This window comes from Zeus faber (assembly GCF_960531495.2).
Source record: "Zeus faber genome assembly, chromosome: 20".
NCBI lineage: Eukaryota > Metazoa > Chordata > Actinopteri > Zeiformes > Zeidae > Zeus > Zeus faber.
This window is the reverse complement of record NC_137207.1, coordinates 27,273,992-27,292,034: the sequence shown is the minus strand read 5'-3', so window position 1 is coordinate 27,292,034 and position 18,043 is coordinate 27,273,992. Positions and strand designations below refer to the sequence as shown.

At 45.9% G+C, this 18,043-nt stretch overlaps 1 protein-coding gene across 2 annotated transcripts in view; it reads right to left on the bottom strand.

Annotated features, from left to right (window-relative positions):
• cog7 (component of oligomeric golgi complex 7) overlaps nt 1–12,254 on the bottom strand; it is a 37,497-nt gene extending 25,243 nt beyond the window's left edge. For both annotated transcript variants that reach the window (XM_080020771.1, XM_080020772.1), the window contains exons 1-5: nt 12,143–12,254; nt 9,662–9,913; nt 9,415–9,563; nt 8,919–9,035; nt 5,004–5,172 (exon numbers count right to left, since the gene is read on the bottom strand). In XM_080020771.1, coding sequence (XP_079876897.1) covers nt 5,004–5,172; nt 8,919–9,035; nt 9,415–9,563; nt 9,662–9,884 — 658 coding nt within the window. In that variant the 5' untranslated portion in view covers nt 9,885–9,913; nt 12,143–12,254. The remainder of the gene's footprint in view (nt 1–5,003; nt 5,173–8,918; nt 9,036–9,414; nt 9,564–9,661; nt 9,914–12,142) is intronic.
• Nucleotides 12,255–18,043: the final 5,789 nt, after the last annotated feature.

Below are 18,043 nucleotides of genomic sequence, written 5' to 3'. Positions count from 1 at the left end.
GAGGAACTGTTGCGTCCTCTGTCTGACGGAAACATGGCTGAACCCACTGGTGCCGGATGAAGCCATACGTCCAGCCGAGTCCTTCGCCGTGTTCCGCGGCGACAGAACGGGAGAGTCGGAGAAATCCAAAGGTGGAGGCGTCTGCCTAATGGTAAACAACCGCTGGTGTAACGCCAACAACACAAAATTCCTCTCCCACTCCTGCTCGCCGAACCTGGAACAGCTGACCATCCTATGCCGTCCATTTTATCTCCCCCGGGAATTTAGCACGGTCATTATTACAGCCGTTTATATCCCACCGACACCGACGCAGCTCTGTCGGTTCTGTACCATGTGCGGATTTCAGAACAGACATCCCGACGCGGCTGTGGTGGTGACTGGGGACTTTAACAGGGCCAACCTTAAAAAAGTTCTGCCTAATTTCCAGCAACACATCACGTGTGCCACCAGGGGAGATAGAACTCTGGACCATTGTTACACTCCTTACAAGAACGGATACAAGCCCGTGTCGTTTCCTGCTTTCGGAAAATCTGACCACGCCACGATCTCGCTGCTTCCTGTTTACAGGCCTCTGATCGCGCGGGATCTGGTGGTGACGAGGGATGTGAAGCGGTGGACGGACCAATCGGAGGCTGCGCTTCAGGACGCTCTGACTGACGTAGACTGGGACATGTTCCAATCAAGTTCAAGTGACGTCAGCGAGTTTACGGAGATTGTAGTAAGTTTTGTAACTACGCTCGCGGATAATATCGTTCCCACGGTGAAAGTTCTGATATTCCCAAAACAGAAACCATGGGTTGATAAATCCATCTGCTGCGCTCTGAATGCTCGCACGGTCGCTTACAACGACGGTCTTGTATCTGGAAATATGGACAATTACAAAGCGGCGTCGTACAATCTGCGGAGGGCGGTGAGGGACGCTAAACGGACGTACAGAGACACCGTGGAGCTGCAGATGGAGCGGGGGGACACAAGACGCTTGTGGCAGGGGCTGCGGACTATTACGAATTACAACAGCTGCTCCTCCCCAGCCACGAGTGTGGACGTCTCCCTAGCCAACCAACTGAACTCCTTTTATACGCGGTTCGAGTCTGGCAACAGCACCGCAAGCTCGCTGGCTAATTGGAGTTACACCGCTGAGGATGAGCGCGCACTCTCAGTGTCCGTGCACGAGGTCAGGAGGGCTTTGATGCGGGTGAACACCAGGAAAGCTGCGGGTCCAGACGGCATATCTGGGCGAGTACTGAAGACCTGTGCTAACCAGCTAGCTCCGGTGTTCACCACAATATTCAACATCTCCCTGGCTGAATCAGTGGTCCCGTCCTGCTTCAAAAGGTCCACCGTCATTACTGTCCCAAAGATCGCCTCTCCAACCTGCCTGAATGACTACCGTCCGGTGGCCCTCACCTCAGTGGTCATGAAGTGTTTCGAGAGGCTGATTAAGGATTATATCTGCGCCTCCCTCCCCCGCACCTTGGACCCGTTGCAGTTCGCGTACTGGCAAAACAGATCCACGGATGACGCGGTCTCCCAGGTACTGCACACCACGCTCACGCACCTGGATGGCCAGAAGGGGGCCTATGTGAGAATGCTGTTCATCGATTATAGTTCAGCTTTCAACACCATAGTCCCCACCAGACTGGCTGTCAAGCTGAAGGAGCTCGGACTGAATGCTCCGCTGTGCGCCTGGATCCTGGACTTCCTCACAGCCCGCCCCCAGGTGGTCAGGGTGGGGAAACACATGTCAAGCTCCATCACCCTGAATACAGGATCCCCACAGGGCTGCGTCCTCAGCCCCCTACTGTACTCCCTGTACACACATGACTGTGTGGCCAGGTCCAGCTCCAACACCATCATAAAATTTGCTGAGGACACCGTGGTCGTGGGCCTGATCACCGACTGCGACGAGAAGGCCTACTGCGAGGAGGTGGCTGACCTGTCACTCTGGTGCCAGGACAACAGCCTCCACCTGAACGTCAGCAAAACTAAGGAGCTGATTGTGGACTTAAGGCGAGGATCACAATCGAGGACGCACGCGCCCTTGTGGATTAATGGGACTTCTGTCGATAGGGTGAGCAGCTTCAGATATCTGGGACTTCACATCACAGAGGACTTAACATGGACTGTATACACAGACACTCTGGTGAGAAAGGCGAGGCAGCGTCTTTACCACCTCAGGCAGCTGAGGAAATTCCGGGTCTCGGTGAGGATCCTCAAGTCCTTCTACTCTGGAGCAGTGGAGAGCATCCTGACAGGCAACATCACTGCCTGGTTTGGGAGCTGTACTGCTCAGGACAGGCGGGCCCTGCAGAGGGTGGTGCGTTCAGCTGAACGTGGAACCACGTCCACTGGAACTACCCTCCCCCCCTTGCAGGAGTTATACACCAGGAGGTGTAGTAGCAGAGCTGCAGGATCATGAAGGATCCTCATCACCCCAACAACGGACTGTTTCAGCTGCTGCGGTCAGGCAAGCGCCTCCGCAGTCACACAGCGAGAACAGAGAGACTGAAACAGAGTTTTTTCCCGCAAGCCATTAGAACTGTCAACGCTGACCTCACCAGGGGTCCTCACTGATCCACACACATAGGCTCCACTACCTTCTGTACTATATGTAGCATACTGTACCACATAGTGTGTCACTGTTCTGGGTTGTTCGTGATGCCGTATTGCTGCGCTGTACTGTTGTATACTGTGCTGTACTATCCCAAACACTACCTCACTTTATTCACATGCCACTTTAATGCACATATCTGTATATACATAATTGCCTATTCCATATACATAAGCATATTCCCTCTATCTATTCCATTTTATTTCATTTTATTTTTATGTGTTTTATCTTATTCTATAAGTATTCGACTTACTGAATTACGTTTTAGGAGTCAGTTAGTTGGGCTATTAGAAATAAATTTTCCCTAGGACAAATTGTGTGTTATCACCGGGTGCATTGCATTACATTTCACTGCATACAGTATATGTATGAAAGTATGTATATGTAAGTGACGAATAAAAATCTTGAATCTTGAATCTAAAGAGCCTTGCCTCCACCCTGGAAAACAAACAAGATGCCACCAACTCCATACCACCATCAGCATCCAACCACCTGCAAATAACCACCTTCGTCCGTGAGGGGGGCTAAGGTAACCAGGAGCAGCCCCACACCACTGGAGCAAGGCCAGCTTGGCTTAGCCTGCGACTGGAAGATGCTGGTTGATGTTGGCCGGCAAATTGTATTTCCTACCAAAAACCACCAGAGCAGGGGCCTCCCTCTCTGTCTTTAAGAAGCACTTGAAGAGCCAGCTCTTCAGAGAGCACCTCCTCTCCTAACTTACTTAAGTACTTAGCACTACTTAGCAGTATTATATTTATTGTTACACTAATGTTTCTGTTGCAATGCAATGTTTGAATGTTATTCTCCCTTGTAAGTCGCTTTGGATAAAAGCGTCGGCTAAATGACTAAATGTAATGTAAATGGACCAGGCTTATGAGCGAAAACATCTACGCTATTCTGAGTTAGCTGCTGAAGGCCGCCCGGTGGAAGTGGGGTGCAGAGGGTTCGTGGCAAAATCTACCTCAAGATTGCTGAAAGACCTGGGAATCAGAGGGCAGAGCCAGCACCTAGCCATCAAAGCTGTGTCAGAGGCAGCAGAGAGAAGCAGCCAATGGCTTCCGATGAAGAAGGCAAGACCCCTGCTAGGCCTCGAAGTAGCAGGCCAGGTTGACACAGAAGGGGGTGCTTCTGGGGCGCCAGAAGTCACTGTTGAGCCCTCCAGCCCTCCATTACATTTCACTGCATATATGTATGGAAGTATGTATATGTATGTGACAAATAAAAATCTTGAATCTTGAATCAGAGGCGTTGTGGGCTCATCAACGAAACCTTAAGGAAGGAGGGTGCCACTTGAAAACCCCTCTGTGTCAACCTTCCATCGTCAAATATACTCTCTTGTTAAGTTTTTTACATTACACTCAGACGCTTTTATCCAAAGCCACTTACAATTATTCAAACACTGATGGACGCAGCCATCAGGAGCAATTAGGGGTTAAGTGTCTTGCTCAAGGACACTACAGCATGCTAGCAGGAGGAGCCTGGGATCAAACCAGCAACCTTTAGATTACTAGACTACCAGCTCTCATCCCACAAGTGTGCACACAAAGGATATTTACACCTTGTCCTGTGTTTTTGAAATCTATCTATCTATAGAAATATACTGTATATACCAGGTGCCGGCGCGAAATGACGTCATCGAGGGGGATACAATTACAGCCAGGGTAAGAGCGCAATCCTGCCACGGTTCTTGCATGGATCAGCCACGCCCCAATCACTGATCTGCCTGTGCTCTGTCATGCTCCAGCCGTCTTCTCCATGTGGCTCCTACTGTATATGTATAAACACACAACTGATATGTGGTGTGGATAGTGCAGAGATTACGATTTTACCCTTCTACAACAGTAGACACGGGTTTGATTCCCTGTGTGCGAACTGATGTTTTTCAATATGTTTGTAACTTGATCAGAAAATCTTGTTTGTGAGAGTGAAGTTTTTTTTGACAGTAAATACAAGGACAGAATAATAAAATGGATAAAGAAAGACAACCAAAGTGATCTTATTATTCTTGTATCGTCTTCTGCATGACCGCCAACTACTGGACTGGAGCAGTTTGTTGTACAGTCGCGCGCAAAAATGATGTTTCAACACAGCGGTCACTTTTTCAGAAGTCAGACTCATTTGCATAATCTTCACAAGTCTTTGGACTGCGGTGGAAACACAGACAACAGGCTGAAGAAACCTTTTAGTTTCTGGGACTAAAAGTTCCAGGTACTTTGGCTGGAAACACGAGCGTAAGCAGCCAACGCTTTTTCCAGGAACTAAAAGGTTCCTGTAGCCCGTTGTCTGCCTCTCCACCGCGGTCCAAAGACCTGTGCAGATTTGGATGAAAAAGCAACAGCTGTTTAAAAAAAAAACAAGGGAAGAGACCAATAAAGGGAACCCGCTCACTTACCTGTGCTCATGGAGCTGAAGGTGGCTACAATCTGGGGGCTGGCCAGGGCTTCCAGACGGTTCTTCAGTGCCTCCAGGTGGACACACTTGTCGGAGTAGTCTGGAGTGTCCACCAGTATGCCCAGGCTGCTCTGCATGGCGGACAGCTTGGAGGAGATCAGTGCAAAGTCCTGAAACACATGGAAGCACGTCCCACAATTATACACAGAGGAACCACCTAAATAGGGAGAACAAAGCAAGAAGCTCATTTAGGGAATTGAACACCAAGTGGATTGACAACAAGAGGTTCAGGTAAACCCCCAGTCAGAGCAGCGTGTCCTACTCCCACGACTGTCTTCACTTCCTTCATCAAACACAGAAAGGATCCGTGCTCTCATGACTTTTTATCATTAAAACGATATATTCTCAATTTTTTTACATTTTTACAGGAAGAGAATCTTTGCACCTTTTACTTTTTATGATATGGACATGTGTCTTTACTAACCTAGTTGGAGGAGTTCCCTCTAGATTCCGGTTATGACTCCGCCCTCAGATTTATTACCAGTGACTCTTATTCCACTCATCACTGCATTTCATATGAAAAGTTGTGCGGGCATCCGAAAGTACGATGTGACAGGAGATGTTTTGTTATTTTTCTCATGATGGCTAAAAACACTGATTAAATGAAGCTTGACTGAATAGATGAAAACTTGTTGATATTTCACACAGCAGCTTCTGGCTTGAATACAACAATGTTTCATTGCTGGAATGAGTAATAATCTATAAATACATTGCTGCTGTTAACAGGAGGAAGGCGGAGCCGCTTCAAGAGCCAATGACAAACCGAACCAGGGTTTGTCGTGCACTCCAGAGAGCACGGAACGCTGCCTTCAAGTCCGGGGACAAGGACGCCCTCAGAGATGCTAGGGCCAACTTGAACCGGGGCGTGAGAACAGCCAAGCGTGCCTATGGACAGAAAATCCAATCACACTTCACAGACACAAAAGACCCCAGTCGCCTGTGGCAAGGCATCCAGTCAGTCATCGGTTACAGACCAACACCCCCATTGTGCGAGGACAACACAGACTTCCTCAACACACTTAACACATTCTTCAGCCGGTTTGAGGAAAACAACACCACCACACCAACAAAAGCCCGGACCTGCCCGGACAATGTAACACTTCACCTGGACCCTGCTGATGTGCAGAAGACCCTACTCAAGGTGAACCCCAGAAAAGCTGCAGGTCCTGACAACATACCGGGGCGTGTGCTCAGAGACTGTGCTGACCAACACCTCTCTGAGCCAAGCCATCATACCAGCATGCTTCAAAGCCACCACCATCATACCACTACCCAAGAAATCCCCAGCCTCAACACTGAACGACTACCGACCCATAGCACTCACGCCCATCATGGTGAAGTGCCTTGAAAGATTGGTCAAGGCCCACATAACATCCAGTCTCCCCACTACACTTGATCCATTCCAGTTTGCATACCGCCCCAAAAGCTCCACTGATGATGCCATAGCAACAGCACTCCACCTACGCCTGGCTCATCTGGAAAACAAAAACAGTTACGTGCTGATACTGTTCATTGACTTCAGTTCCACCTTCAACACAGTCATCCCCCAACACCTGGTAAATAAACTCAGCGAAATAGGCATCAGCACCCCACTCTGCAACTGGCTACTGGACTTCCTTAATGATAGACTACAGACAGTAAGAGTTGGCAAAAACTCCTCACAGACCATCACTGTGAACACTGGAGTCCCCCAAGGATGTGTGTTGTCCCCTCTGCTGTTCACACTGGCGACGCATGACTGTTGTGCCAGATACAACTCAAACTACTTCATTAAGTTTGCAGATGACACAACAGTTGTGGGCCTCATCAGTGACGACAACGACTCAGCCTACAGAGAAGAGGTACATCAACTCCTCAACTGGTGTGACAACAATAATCTACATCTCAATGCAAACAAGACAAAAGAAATAACTGTGGACTTGAGAAAGAAACACACACCACACATCCCACTCACCATCAATGGCAGTGCAGTGGAGTCTGTGAAGAGCACCAAGTTCCTGGGGGTGCACATCACAGACGACCTGACATGGTCAATCAACACCACCTCCCTAGTAAAGAAGGCACAGCAACGCCTCTACTTCCTTCGCCGGATGAGGAGAGCTGACCTCCCCCCTTCTGCCCTCACCACCTTCTACAGGGGAGCTATTGAGAGCATTCTCACCAGCAGCCTCTCAGTCTGGTATGGCAGCTGCTCTGTTGCTGACCAGAAAGCCCTAGAAAGAGTGGTGAGGACAGCAGAGAAGATCACCTAAACAGCACAACCATCCATCCAGGACCTGTACCCGTCTCGCTGCCGCAAGAGAGCCACTAATATCATCAAGGACCACACCCACCCAGCACACAAACTGTTCACCCTCCTACCTTCTGGCAAGTGGTACCGCAGCATGCGGTGCAATACCACCAGATTCAGGAACAGCTTTTTTCCAAAGGCCATCAGACTACTAAACTCACCAAACACGACATGAACACCCACAAAGACCAACTGACTGCACAATATTTACATTTTGAGAATACATATGTATCCCCTTGGTATACATATGTATCCTCTTGCTGCTAGCTTTGTACTGCACCTTATTACCTTAATGACATACCTCATTTCCCTTCTTGAGTATATTAAGACTATCCTTAGTCTTGTTGTGTTGTTGTGTCTATTGTTGTTGTCTTTTTGCACTTTCATGTCATATGTTGTGTGTTACAAATATTACTTGCACATTTGGAGTATGGGGAAATGCAATTTTGATCCTCTGTGTAATTACGTGTTGCCTGGTACGATTGACAATAAAGTACACTTTGAACCTTGAACTTTTGAACTTCTCCTACGTCCGAAGGAGAAGGCGTGTTTTCTGATTACTTTTTAAGATTAAAGATTAAACAGGACAAGCTCAGCTTGTCTTTATTGACACAAATAGACCACAACACATTTTGTTATCACTTATTCATGGTTTGATTATTAAATGAAGAAAAACATGCAATGGGTATATTATTGTACATTCATAAAAACGTATTCATATCTTAATGATACCTTATAAATAAATGAGATTTCTTAGTTTAACTCAAAGCAGCAAGGAGACCACACCCCTTCCACTGTCCTCCATGTTGCACAGGCGCAGTACACCATAAAACAACTTCCTCCTGAAACTACTGAGCAGGAAGCTGTTCCTTTTGCTGCTCAACAATCCAATTTTCTGTACATAAATGTTTTCATTTGATGTATTTGTTTGCACATTAAACTGTGGAATCCACATCAGCAGCGTCACATCAGCAGCGTCACATCAGCAGCGTCACATCAGCTTGTACGTGTGCTTGATGGACACCAGGCTTGGTCATTGTATATTTATCTAAATCCCTCTTTTGAATGGACCTCGAAAGGGGAACGACGCTCCAGTTGCTGGTAGGCAGGAAAAACAGAGCGGAGACATGACACAGCAGACAGTTGGAGGAGACTGGAATGCACATATCTGTATATACATAGGCATATTCCTTCTATCTATTCCATTTTATTTCAATTTATTTTTATTGTATTTTATTCTATATATTTTTATCTTATTCTATAAGTATTCAACTTACTGTATTACGTTTTAGGAGTCAGTTAGTCGGTCTATTAGAAAGGAATTTTCTACTTTTATTTTTATTTTTTTTCCTAGGACATAGTGTGCTATCACCGGGTGCGTTGCATTACATTTCACCGCATATATGTATGAAAGTATGTATATGTATGTAACAAATAAAAATCTTGAATCTTGAATCTTGACTGCGCCTGACAGAGCCAGTTTGGATTGAAACATTGATTAACATGACAGAGTATGTCAAGGTTGTGACGCACGCCGGCGTGGCGCGTGCGACTTCCTGTGCTCACCTGCGTCTTGAAGGTCTCCTCCATGTCGGCACTGAGCGTGCTCCACCTGTCGGCCTCCTGAAGAGCTTCAGCAGCGAGCTGCATGCGGCTCTTCACCTGGTCGATCTCCACCAGGACCTAAGACAAGACGTTAAGCATCAAGCAGGAGCTAAGACAAGACGTTACCGCCTCCTGACCACAGTACTATCTTAACGTTCAGGGCTCTGTGCTGATTTTTTCAAACACCATTATATTAAACATATATTACGATTTTTAAAACACGGTTCAATAATGAATGTAGGATGTGCTTCAGAGGGATGAACATTCCAAACCAAACGGTTTGAAGATAATACCAGAGCTCAGACACGGGTGCTATGAGGGGTATTAAACCCACCCAGGTTCTTTGAGGGGGTATCAAATCCACCCAGGTACTTTGAGGGGGTATTAAACCCACCCAGGTACTTTGAGGGAGTATTAAACCCACCCAGGTACTTTGAGGGAGTATTAAGCCTACAACCTGCATGGACTGCACAGTGTCCTGCTCCAGGCGACGGATGTCCTCCTTCACCAAAACCATCTGCTCCTTGAGGAGCGACGCCTCCTGCTTCAGAGCCTCCACCTCTCTGAGGACACGAGGCATGTTGTGCAGGGCCTGCACGCTGCTCTCTGCAGGGGAGGGCGGAGTCATCAAACACCAACAGCTGGAACACAAAAGCCAACTGAAATGCTGTGAAGCTCCGCCCTCTCATTTCTTCTTCACCCACCCTCCGTGGCGTTGTTGACCTCCTGGATGAAGAGCTGCAGCTTCAGGACCAGGGTGGCGGCCTGGCGGTCCCTCCCAGGGGCCTCCTTCCCCAGGGCCTCCTTCCCCGGGGGCTCCTTACCCGGGACCTCCTTCCCTGGGGCCTCCTGCTGGGCCAGCCTGAAGGCCCCGTTCACCCAGGCCTTCACGTCGAAATCGGCGTCCAGGAACTTGGAGAAGTCCATGTCCAGACGTCAGCTCGGCTCCAGAGGCTCTGAGGGCCCAAACACCTCATGTAAGTACACCAACACCAACACCAGACACCGCCTGCACAAACCTTTCCTCGCTTATCTCCACCAGCCTGGTTAACTTCAGAAGTAAAACTGTTCCCGAGAGGCAGCTTGGTTACTATGGTAACCAGCCTGGTTAACGTTGGCATATAATAAAAGGTATCTTTTACATTATAAAAATTGAAACTGAAATAAATAATAAGAAATATTGAAAGCCATTGTATAAAAGCCCCATACTTTTTAATTTTCTTTTAAAACTATAAATCAGAACAACTGTGTAAACATGATCTCAACTTCTGCAGCAATAAAAATGTGTGCAGCAAAACTTAAAAACAACAAATGCTCTGCTGGTGTAAACAACACATTTTTTTAAAGACTCCACGTTGAATCGACATATCTTCAAGGAGGTCATTGAAAGAGGAACCTGGGCCCCAGCTCCTGAAGTAAACTGAGGTTTTTCAAACTGAGGTTTTCCATGCTGCACCAGACATCAGTTCACTGGGGAACAGAGTCCTCTTGGCTTCTGTGATGTCTGAGAGATTCATCCAATGAAAAAACCCACATTGTAATTTAACACAACGCAACTTTCAAATGGCAAAGCCTGCGAGAGGCAGAGCAGCCTCATCCACAACAATGCACCTGTTTGGTTTTCTGTTTTTAACATCTTTTTGAATTCAATAAGCATGACGCCGTCCCTGAACACATGAAGCGGCTGTCAATATTTTTATGAAAAATAATGCATTTCTGCTGAAACACTGAGCATTTTTTGAATGTTCATTTTTAGATTCGAACAACGACAAGGCTTGAAGTTCAATCAATCAGTCAATTTTCTGCTGTGATTGGAGGTTTTTCTTTTTAGGATTCAATAGTTAAATAAAGATATGCTATCCATATAAGTTCATCTCATTTCATCATAACACGTGGGCGTGGCCGACAGGAAAGAGCTGGTTCTATGTTGTTATTTCCGTGGTGTATTGTTCATACTATGGAATGATTTATTGCTTGTGTTTAGTGAATGATTCAGAAGGGACTTTAAAGTTAATCACAATCTAAATTGCAATCGCAATATTGGTAAAAAAGGAAGAAAGGAAAAGAAACCCCCCCCAAAAAAAACCCCATTGCAATTTGATTATTTTCCCAAATAGTGTCCCCTCACGGGGTGATGCGGGTCGGGTCCGGTGTCCCTGCAGGACCTCTGAGGGGAAGGCCTTCCAGGTGTGCACCAGGGCTCGGAAGGGGCGCGGCTTCAGATCTAAGTGAAGTGTTGTGGGGCTGTTGTACCGAAGAGAAAGTCCTTAGAGTGGCAGGGCGGAGTTGACAGATGAGGATTTTAAAAGGTGTTTTACTGCACTGGAGTGACAGTCTACACCGTGGTCTACACCATGTTATACACCACATTCTACACCGTCTTGATGCTCTCAGAACGTTGCTTTCAGCTCATCAATGTCGTATCTTTTCCAGGTTGAGGATGAAGAGTTTTTAAACCTTGTTTCACCAGAGTCAAAAAAGACCAACATCTTCCCGAAGAGCCAGTAGAGGGCCACGCAAAAACAAAATCCTGTTTTTCGGGAAAAAACTCGGAATTGTGACTTAAAAACTCAGCCGTTTCAGAGCATCCTGTTGGGGTGGAGCAGGAGAAGCTGATGCCGGTGCAGTCGTTGCAGAGCTGGGTGCTCACGCTGCTCAGGGCCTGGATATGAAGCTAGTATTCCCCGGTGAGGACTAACTCTCCGGGCGTGTCCGCTGAGGGCCGGCTCGGTCAGCGGGCGGAGCCGTGTCCGTCCAGGAGGGGCAGTGGCACGGGCTGGTGGTGGAAACCACGAGCTGAATTTATTCATTTATTATATTTATTATAATTTATTTATTGAAATTCAGACTTTAAGAATTTAATAAATTTTGATTTTAAACTCGGATCTGGGTTTATTCTCCAAACACAGGGCTACCTTTTCTTTTGCGTGGCCCTAATTCTCTCCAGTAGTGACTTTTATATCTTGTCAGAAGGAAGGGGAGGTGGAGCCAGCCTCCACCCTCCACCCTCCACCCTCCACCCTGGCCTCTCCCTCAACAGAGACGTTTCACTGCACCTTCAATCACACAGTTCATCCACAGATCCACAGAGTTAAACAGCGAGCAGGCTTATCAGCGCTGTTTACGACAACAATAACAAACACAAGTCATATAAATGATTCGTACACCTGACGCTTCGTCCTTACCTGAGGAGGTTTGTGCTCTAGAAGCTTCGACTCGAACAGAAAGAAACAACTTAGAGGGCTTCCAGCAGAGCGGAAGTCAGGAGTGTCCAACCGGAAATGCAGTAGATCAACTTCCGGTTGGTGCTTTTTATTTAGCTTCCCCTGAAACATGCACCGGTGCTTTGTTCCTATACAAACTAATAACCAATAATACATTGTCAATACACAATAATCCGAAAAGTTTACTATAAGATAAAAACAAAATCTGCAACATGTAATAAACCAAAAAAATGCAATACAAATAAACATGAAATAACCAAAAAATAAACAATTAACAATATAAAATGAGAATATACGATCAACCTAATAAGAAACCTTAAACCATGACAATAAACACAAATATAGCAATAATCAATGAGGATAAACACGAAACTCACTTTGGCAATATACAATAAACTTAAACATTTGACTAAATAATAAGCGCCACCTGGTGGAGCTGATGGAGACAGGACGTGAACCAATCCGATCAATGCAAGATCAATGCAAGATCTATCCAAGATCAATACAATATGAATACAGGATCAATACAAGATTAGTACAGGATCAATACAGAATAAATACAAGATCAATACAGGATCAATACAACATCAGTACAGGATCAATACATCAATACAGAATCAATACAGGATCAATACGATATCAATACAAGATCAATACAGGATCAATGCAAGATCAATACAGGATCAATACAAGATGAGTACAGGATCAATACAGAATCAATACAACACCAATACAGGATCAATACAAGATCAATACAAGATGAGTACAGGATCAATACAGAATCAATACAACACCAATACAGGATCAATACAAGATCAATACAAGATGAGTACAGGATCAATACAGAATCAATACAACACCAATACAGGATCAATACAAGATCAATACAGGATCAATACACATCTGTACAGGATCAATGCATCAACACAGGATCAATACAAGATCAATACAGGATCAATGCAAGATCAATTAAAGATCAAGTTTAAACATTTAAACATGATCAGTAAACACAAACACAAACCCAGTAGAATACACATCAGTATTTCTGATCGGTGGTATTAGTTGCCACGAGGGGACAGAAACTACTCTGACAAATAGTTCAGTCCAAGCAACTGGTTCAGTTTGGTGCAGTCGTTCCAGATGATGAAGTGTGAAAATAAAGTCTTTACAGTTCAAATGGAAACTTCACCTTCAATGACCCCCATTAAGTTTGTTAGTAGGAACGTGAGAGGCTTGGGCTTCACCCGCTAAACGTAGCAGAATCCTAACTCACCTCACCAAGATGAAGCCCAGCTTCTGTCTCCTGCAAGAAACCCACCTCACTGCACCTGAGCACCTCAAACTCAAAGCTAAATGGGTTAATCAGATGTTTTCCGCATCATGCAACTCAAAAAAAAGAAGTGTTCCTATATTGATCAATGAAAGTATCCCATATCAAAATAAAACATAATGATTGATGGAATTTTAGGTAACATCAAATTAACCATAGCTAATATGCATGGCCCCAATGAGGATGACCCAAATTTCTTTCACAATATATTTTCAAAACTCTTAGAATTCTCTGAATCAATTACTATATTGGGAGGAGACTTCCACACACTACTGGATCCAAGTTTAGACCGTTCTCAAGGCAGAAATATTCACAAATCCTGGCGTTCGTCAGACACTATCAAACAATTTGAGTGATCTTGCTCTTGGCGACCGTTGGCCATCAAATAATACACATATTATTCACCACACCACCACAGCTTCTCTAGAATTGACTTTTTCTTGACAAGTAACTCTGAAATGTCCGAAATCACTAATCCTGAAATCCACCCTATTGTAATCACCGATCACGGGCCAATTCGTTTCAACCTCATAAATGAAACCGGAACCGGAACCCTCCCAGCAGGTGGCGGCTTAACACCTCACTTCTGACAGATAAAGAATTTAACCATTTCTTTTCCAGTGAAGGGACTTCCTTCATTGAACTTCATTGCGTCAACCTCCACCATGCCTCCGCACACGAAAACCGCTCTCATTTCGGTTTTGCTCAAACCCAATAAGGACCCTACCCTAACCTCCAGTTATAGACCCATAAGTCCAATTAATTGCAATTTAAAGATTATTAGTAAAACACTAAACAACAGAATTGAAAAAGTAATTCCATTTATAATTCACACAGACCAAACAGGCTTTGTCAAATTCACACATTCCTCACGTATGGAACCCAATATCAACCCTACTAAAACCACGGTCTTACCACTCTGTGGGGGGGGGGGGGGGGGGGGACTGCAATTCTGCAACCCAGAAACTTCCCGTAACCATCCCAATGGGCAATATTAGATAACTTGGTATTGGTATCTCCAACAATCACTCAGATTTGTTTACCTTTAACTTTTTCAAGATTCCAGATTCAAGAGGTTTATTTGTCACATACATATACATACATATATGCAGTAAAATGCCTTTTCAACGCACCCAGAGATTATGTACAATAGTTACTAAACCAAACATAACTTCACTCCATTGCTTAAATCCATTGAAGACCTCATTCGATGGATCAACCTACCCACCTCACAAATTGGTAGGATAGCAGCAGTGGAAATGAATATACTTACAAAAATAAACAATATATTTTCAATGACCCCAGTGCAACCAACAGTACATTTGTTTAATACTCTACTCAATAGTCAATACATTTTATTGGAAATACAAGAAACCGAGAATTAAACTAGCAACACTACAGAAAAACAAAGACTGTGGAGGGCTAGCAGCCCCAAACTTTAGATACTACCATCTAGGGAACCATCTCAAAAGTATAATGAAATGGTTACAACCAGAGCAACAATTGGGCCATGGATGGAGACACATTGAACAAACAGAATGTCAGGAGTCATCAATATCTGATCTACCATTTCAGACTGAATCAATAAGGAAACTTAACTGTTTCAAAAACCCATTCATCACAACAACTTTGTCAGCCTGGTGGAGATTCCTCAAACTCAAACACACTCACACTCTATCTGCAAACAAATTCATGCCAATCTGGAAGAACCCAGATATTCTGGTTAAAAACAGACCAGGTCTTGGAAAAGACAAGGAATGACTCACCTGGAACACATTTTTGAAAACAATTTGCTCATATCCTTCCCAACCTCAACCCAAAGGTATAATATCGTGTCAACAGCTTCCTTCAATTACTTCAACGACAGCAGTCTCTAAAAGTTTAAATCGAATTGATGAACATCATCCTACAACCACCTCTAATGATTGAACATCTCACTCATATCGGTCACTTGAAAAATCTCTTTTCCAGAATATACAAACGAATATTTTATTAAAAACAGATAACACTTAATCTTTACCTACCATGGATTGGGAAAGAGACCTTGCTGTTTCCACTGATATCAACCTGTGGAAGCTTATTTGCAACAACACCTTTTCTATGACCCACAACTCCAAAATGCAACTCATCCAATATAAGATCTTGCACAGCTCATATCACCTACACAAAATGTTCAAAATGGGTTTTGTGGATGAAGATGTTTGCTCTCGCTGTTCCCTTAAAACCAGAGATGACTACTTTCATGCCTTCTGGCTCCGCCCACCTATCCTCGCATTCTGCACCAACACCACCAAGAAGCTATCAACCCTTCTGGGTCGTAGCGCTCCAGTCTCCTCGTCTGTATGTCTGATCCACCACTTAAACACCACCAACCCATCGTGATCTCCTTAACAAATGCCAAGAAAATAATATTACTCAATGGAAAAAGAGAGATAATCCCACCGCATCCCCATGGTTACATTAATTAATAGAATACATCTCAATGGAAAAACTATTGGCAATATCCAAAAACAATGTTGATTCATTGATTCATTGATGAAATAGGGGCAACTTTTATCACTGACATGACTCCATCATTCAATACTTCCTAAATTGGGGCAATGTTGTGGTGTTTTAAGCCTCCTGGTCTGCCGGGGCTCTCCAGTTGGGTGGGTGCCCAGGCAGCTCTGGAGACGTCCGCCGCGTGTAGGCCTGTGGTGGTGTTAGGGGGGCTGGGTGGTGGCGCCTGCTCCTTTTCCTGAGTTGAACTGGCCTGTCTCCGGGGGGGGGGGGCTCCTTGGGAGTACCTGCAGCTGTCGGGCTGGGGGGTCAGGCTGCGGAACTGCCCGGCAAGGACCTAATGTGTGTTAATGTGTGCTGTTGACAATTGCAGTTAAAATTGCGCGGTGTGGGGGTGCGAGTCCTTCAGGCAGGTCGAACCCAAATCATTTGCTAACAACCAGGTGCATTGCGCTGAGCACACTCTGCTACGTGTATGGGCACTCGGCGCTCACGGCCAGGTGGGGTGTCTGGTCAGCTGCGGTGGGGCAGGTCTCGCCCTTGCGTGGGTGGGCATGGGGGCCCAGCCAGCTCGCCGGCGGGGCAGGCGGTTCGGGCGGCGTGTCGGTCTGTCGGCCCGGGGCCTGCGGTCCGTGCGTGGCGGCCGCCTCTTGTGCCTGTGCTTGGGGGTGGGTTGTATGTGTGTGTGCACCAGGGGTGCGGGGTCTCCTCGTGCTCCCTGAGACTGGGTAATGCTCCTCTGGGACGGGCGTGGGGGTTGCTCCGCGGCCCTCCGGCTTCTCTGGGGGCCCGGGGGTCTTCTGTGGCTGCAGGGCAGGGTGCTCGGGGCTTTCCCGCAGGCGTAGGGTGTCTACACGCCTGCGGAGCTCGGTGGTCCTTTCCGCTGCTTGGAGGCACCATGACATAATACCTTATACACCAGAACCAACCTGGATAAGTCCTGTCCACTCACTGGACATCTTCTGAGTTAGGATTGTGTTTTTCCTTAACCCAACTAGTGAGTATTGAGTGCATGTGACCGCCCTGACTGACGCACGGGCCACATTGAGCAGGGACACACACACACACACACACACACACACACAGGAACAAATACTCTGTGTTGTACGTCCAGCATGCTGACAACACAGGGGGAAAAAAACAAAAAATAATGATAAAATAAAGTGGAAACTTGAAAATTCACATTTTCTTTATTAAAATATTTTTACTTTGTTTTGCACAAATTAAAGTGTTGGATCTATAAACTGTACATTTACATCCTGGGTTTAAAGGAAATACATGAAACAGCAGTTTTAGTCAACTTTAAAGCATAAAACATCAAAACATTCAAAATAAATCTTTAAACTTTAAAAAATATTCACATAAAAAGTAGAAAAGATACATTTTCTAATAAATGTATATCAGAGATATTACAACTCAACCAAACTTCAGTGAATGTTCCCTGTGGCAACACCGCTGCCATGGGAACCAGGCAAAAGGCTGGAAACACCGCCATGGTAATAGGCAACAGGCTAGAGACGTTGCCATGGCAACCAGGCAACAGGACAGAGACGCCGCCATGGCAAGCAGGCTAGAGCCTGTCGTCATGACGACCAGGTTATCGATGTGCCATGTGTAAGTTGTTCGCGCCGTCATGTGCATCAGACCGTCACAGCCAGGGAAGGTGGAACTCCAAATAAGGGCATTGGTTCAGCCATTTTACTGCTGATTGGGTGGAATCCTCTTCTCCCACAGGAAGAAGCTCCACTCCCTTGTCCCTGTGCTGCGGGCAGCAGCCATGTTGAATCACTGCAGACGAGATAAACATCATCCTTCCCTGGCATTAGCTTACTTTAGCAGAGCCACCTGGCGGAGCTTCACAGAGCTGCAAGGAGATCCAGGCCCAGCGGCTTGGAGCACCGTCAACGTTCAGCTACCGCCGTGTGAGCTCCGACAAGGTTACAAAGTGCAAGGTCAAAGGTCAAAACACATCTGCCTGGTGTAAGGCTTTCTGAGCAAATGAAGACGGAACCTTCGGCTTCCGGAAGGATCCT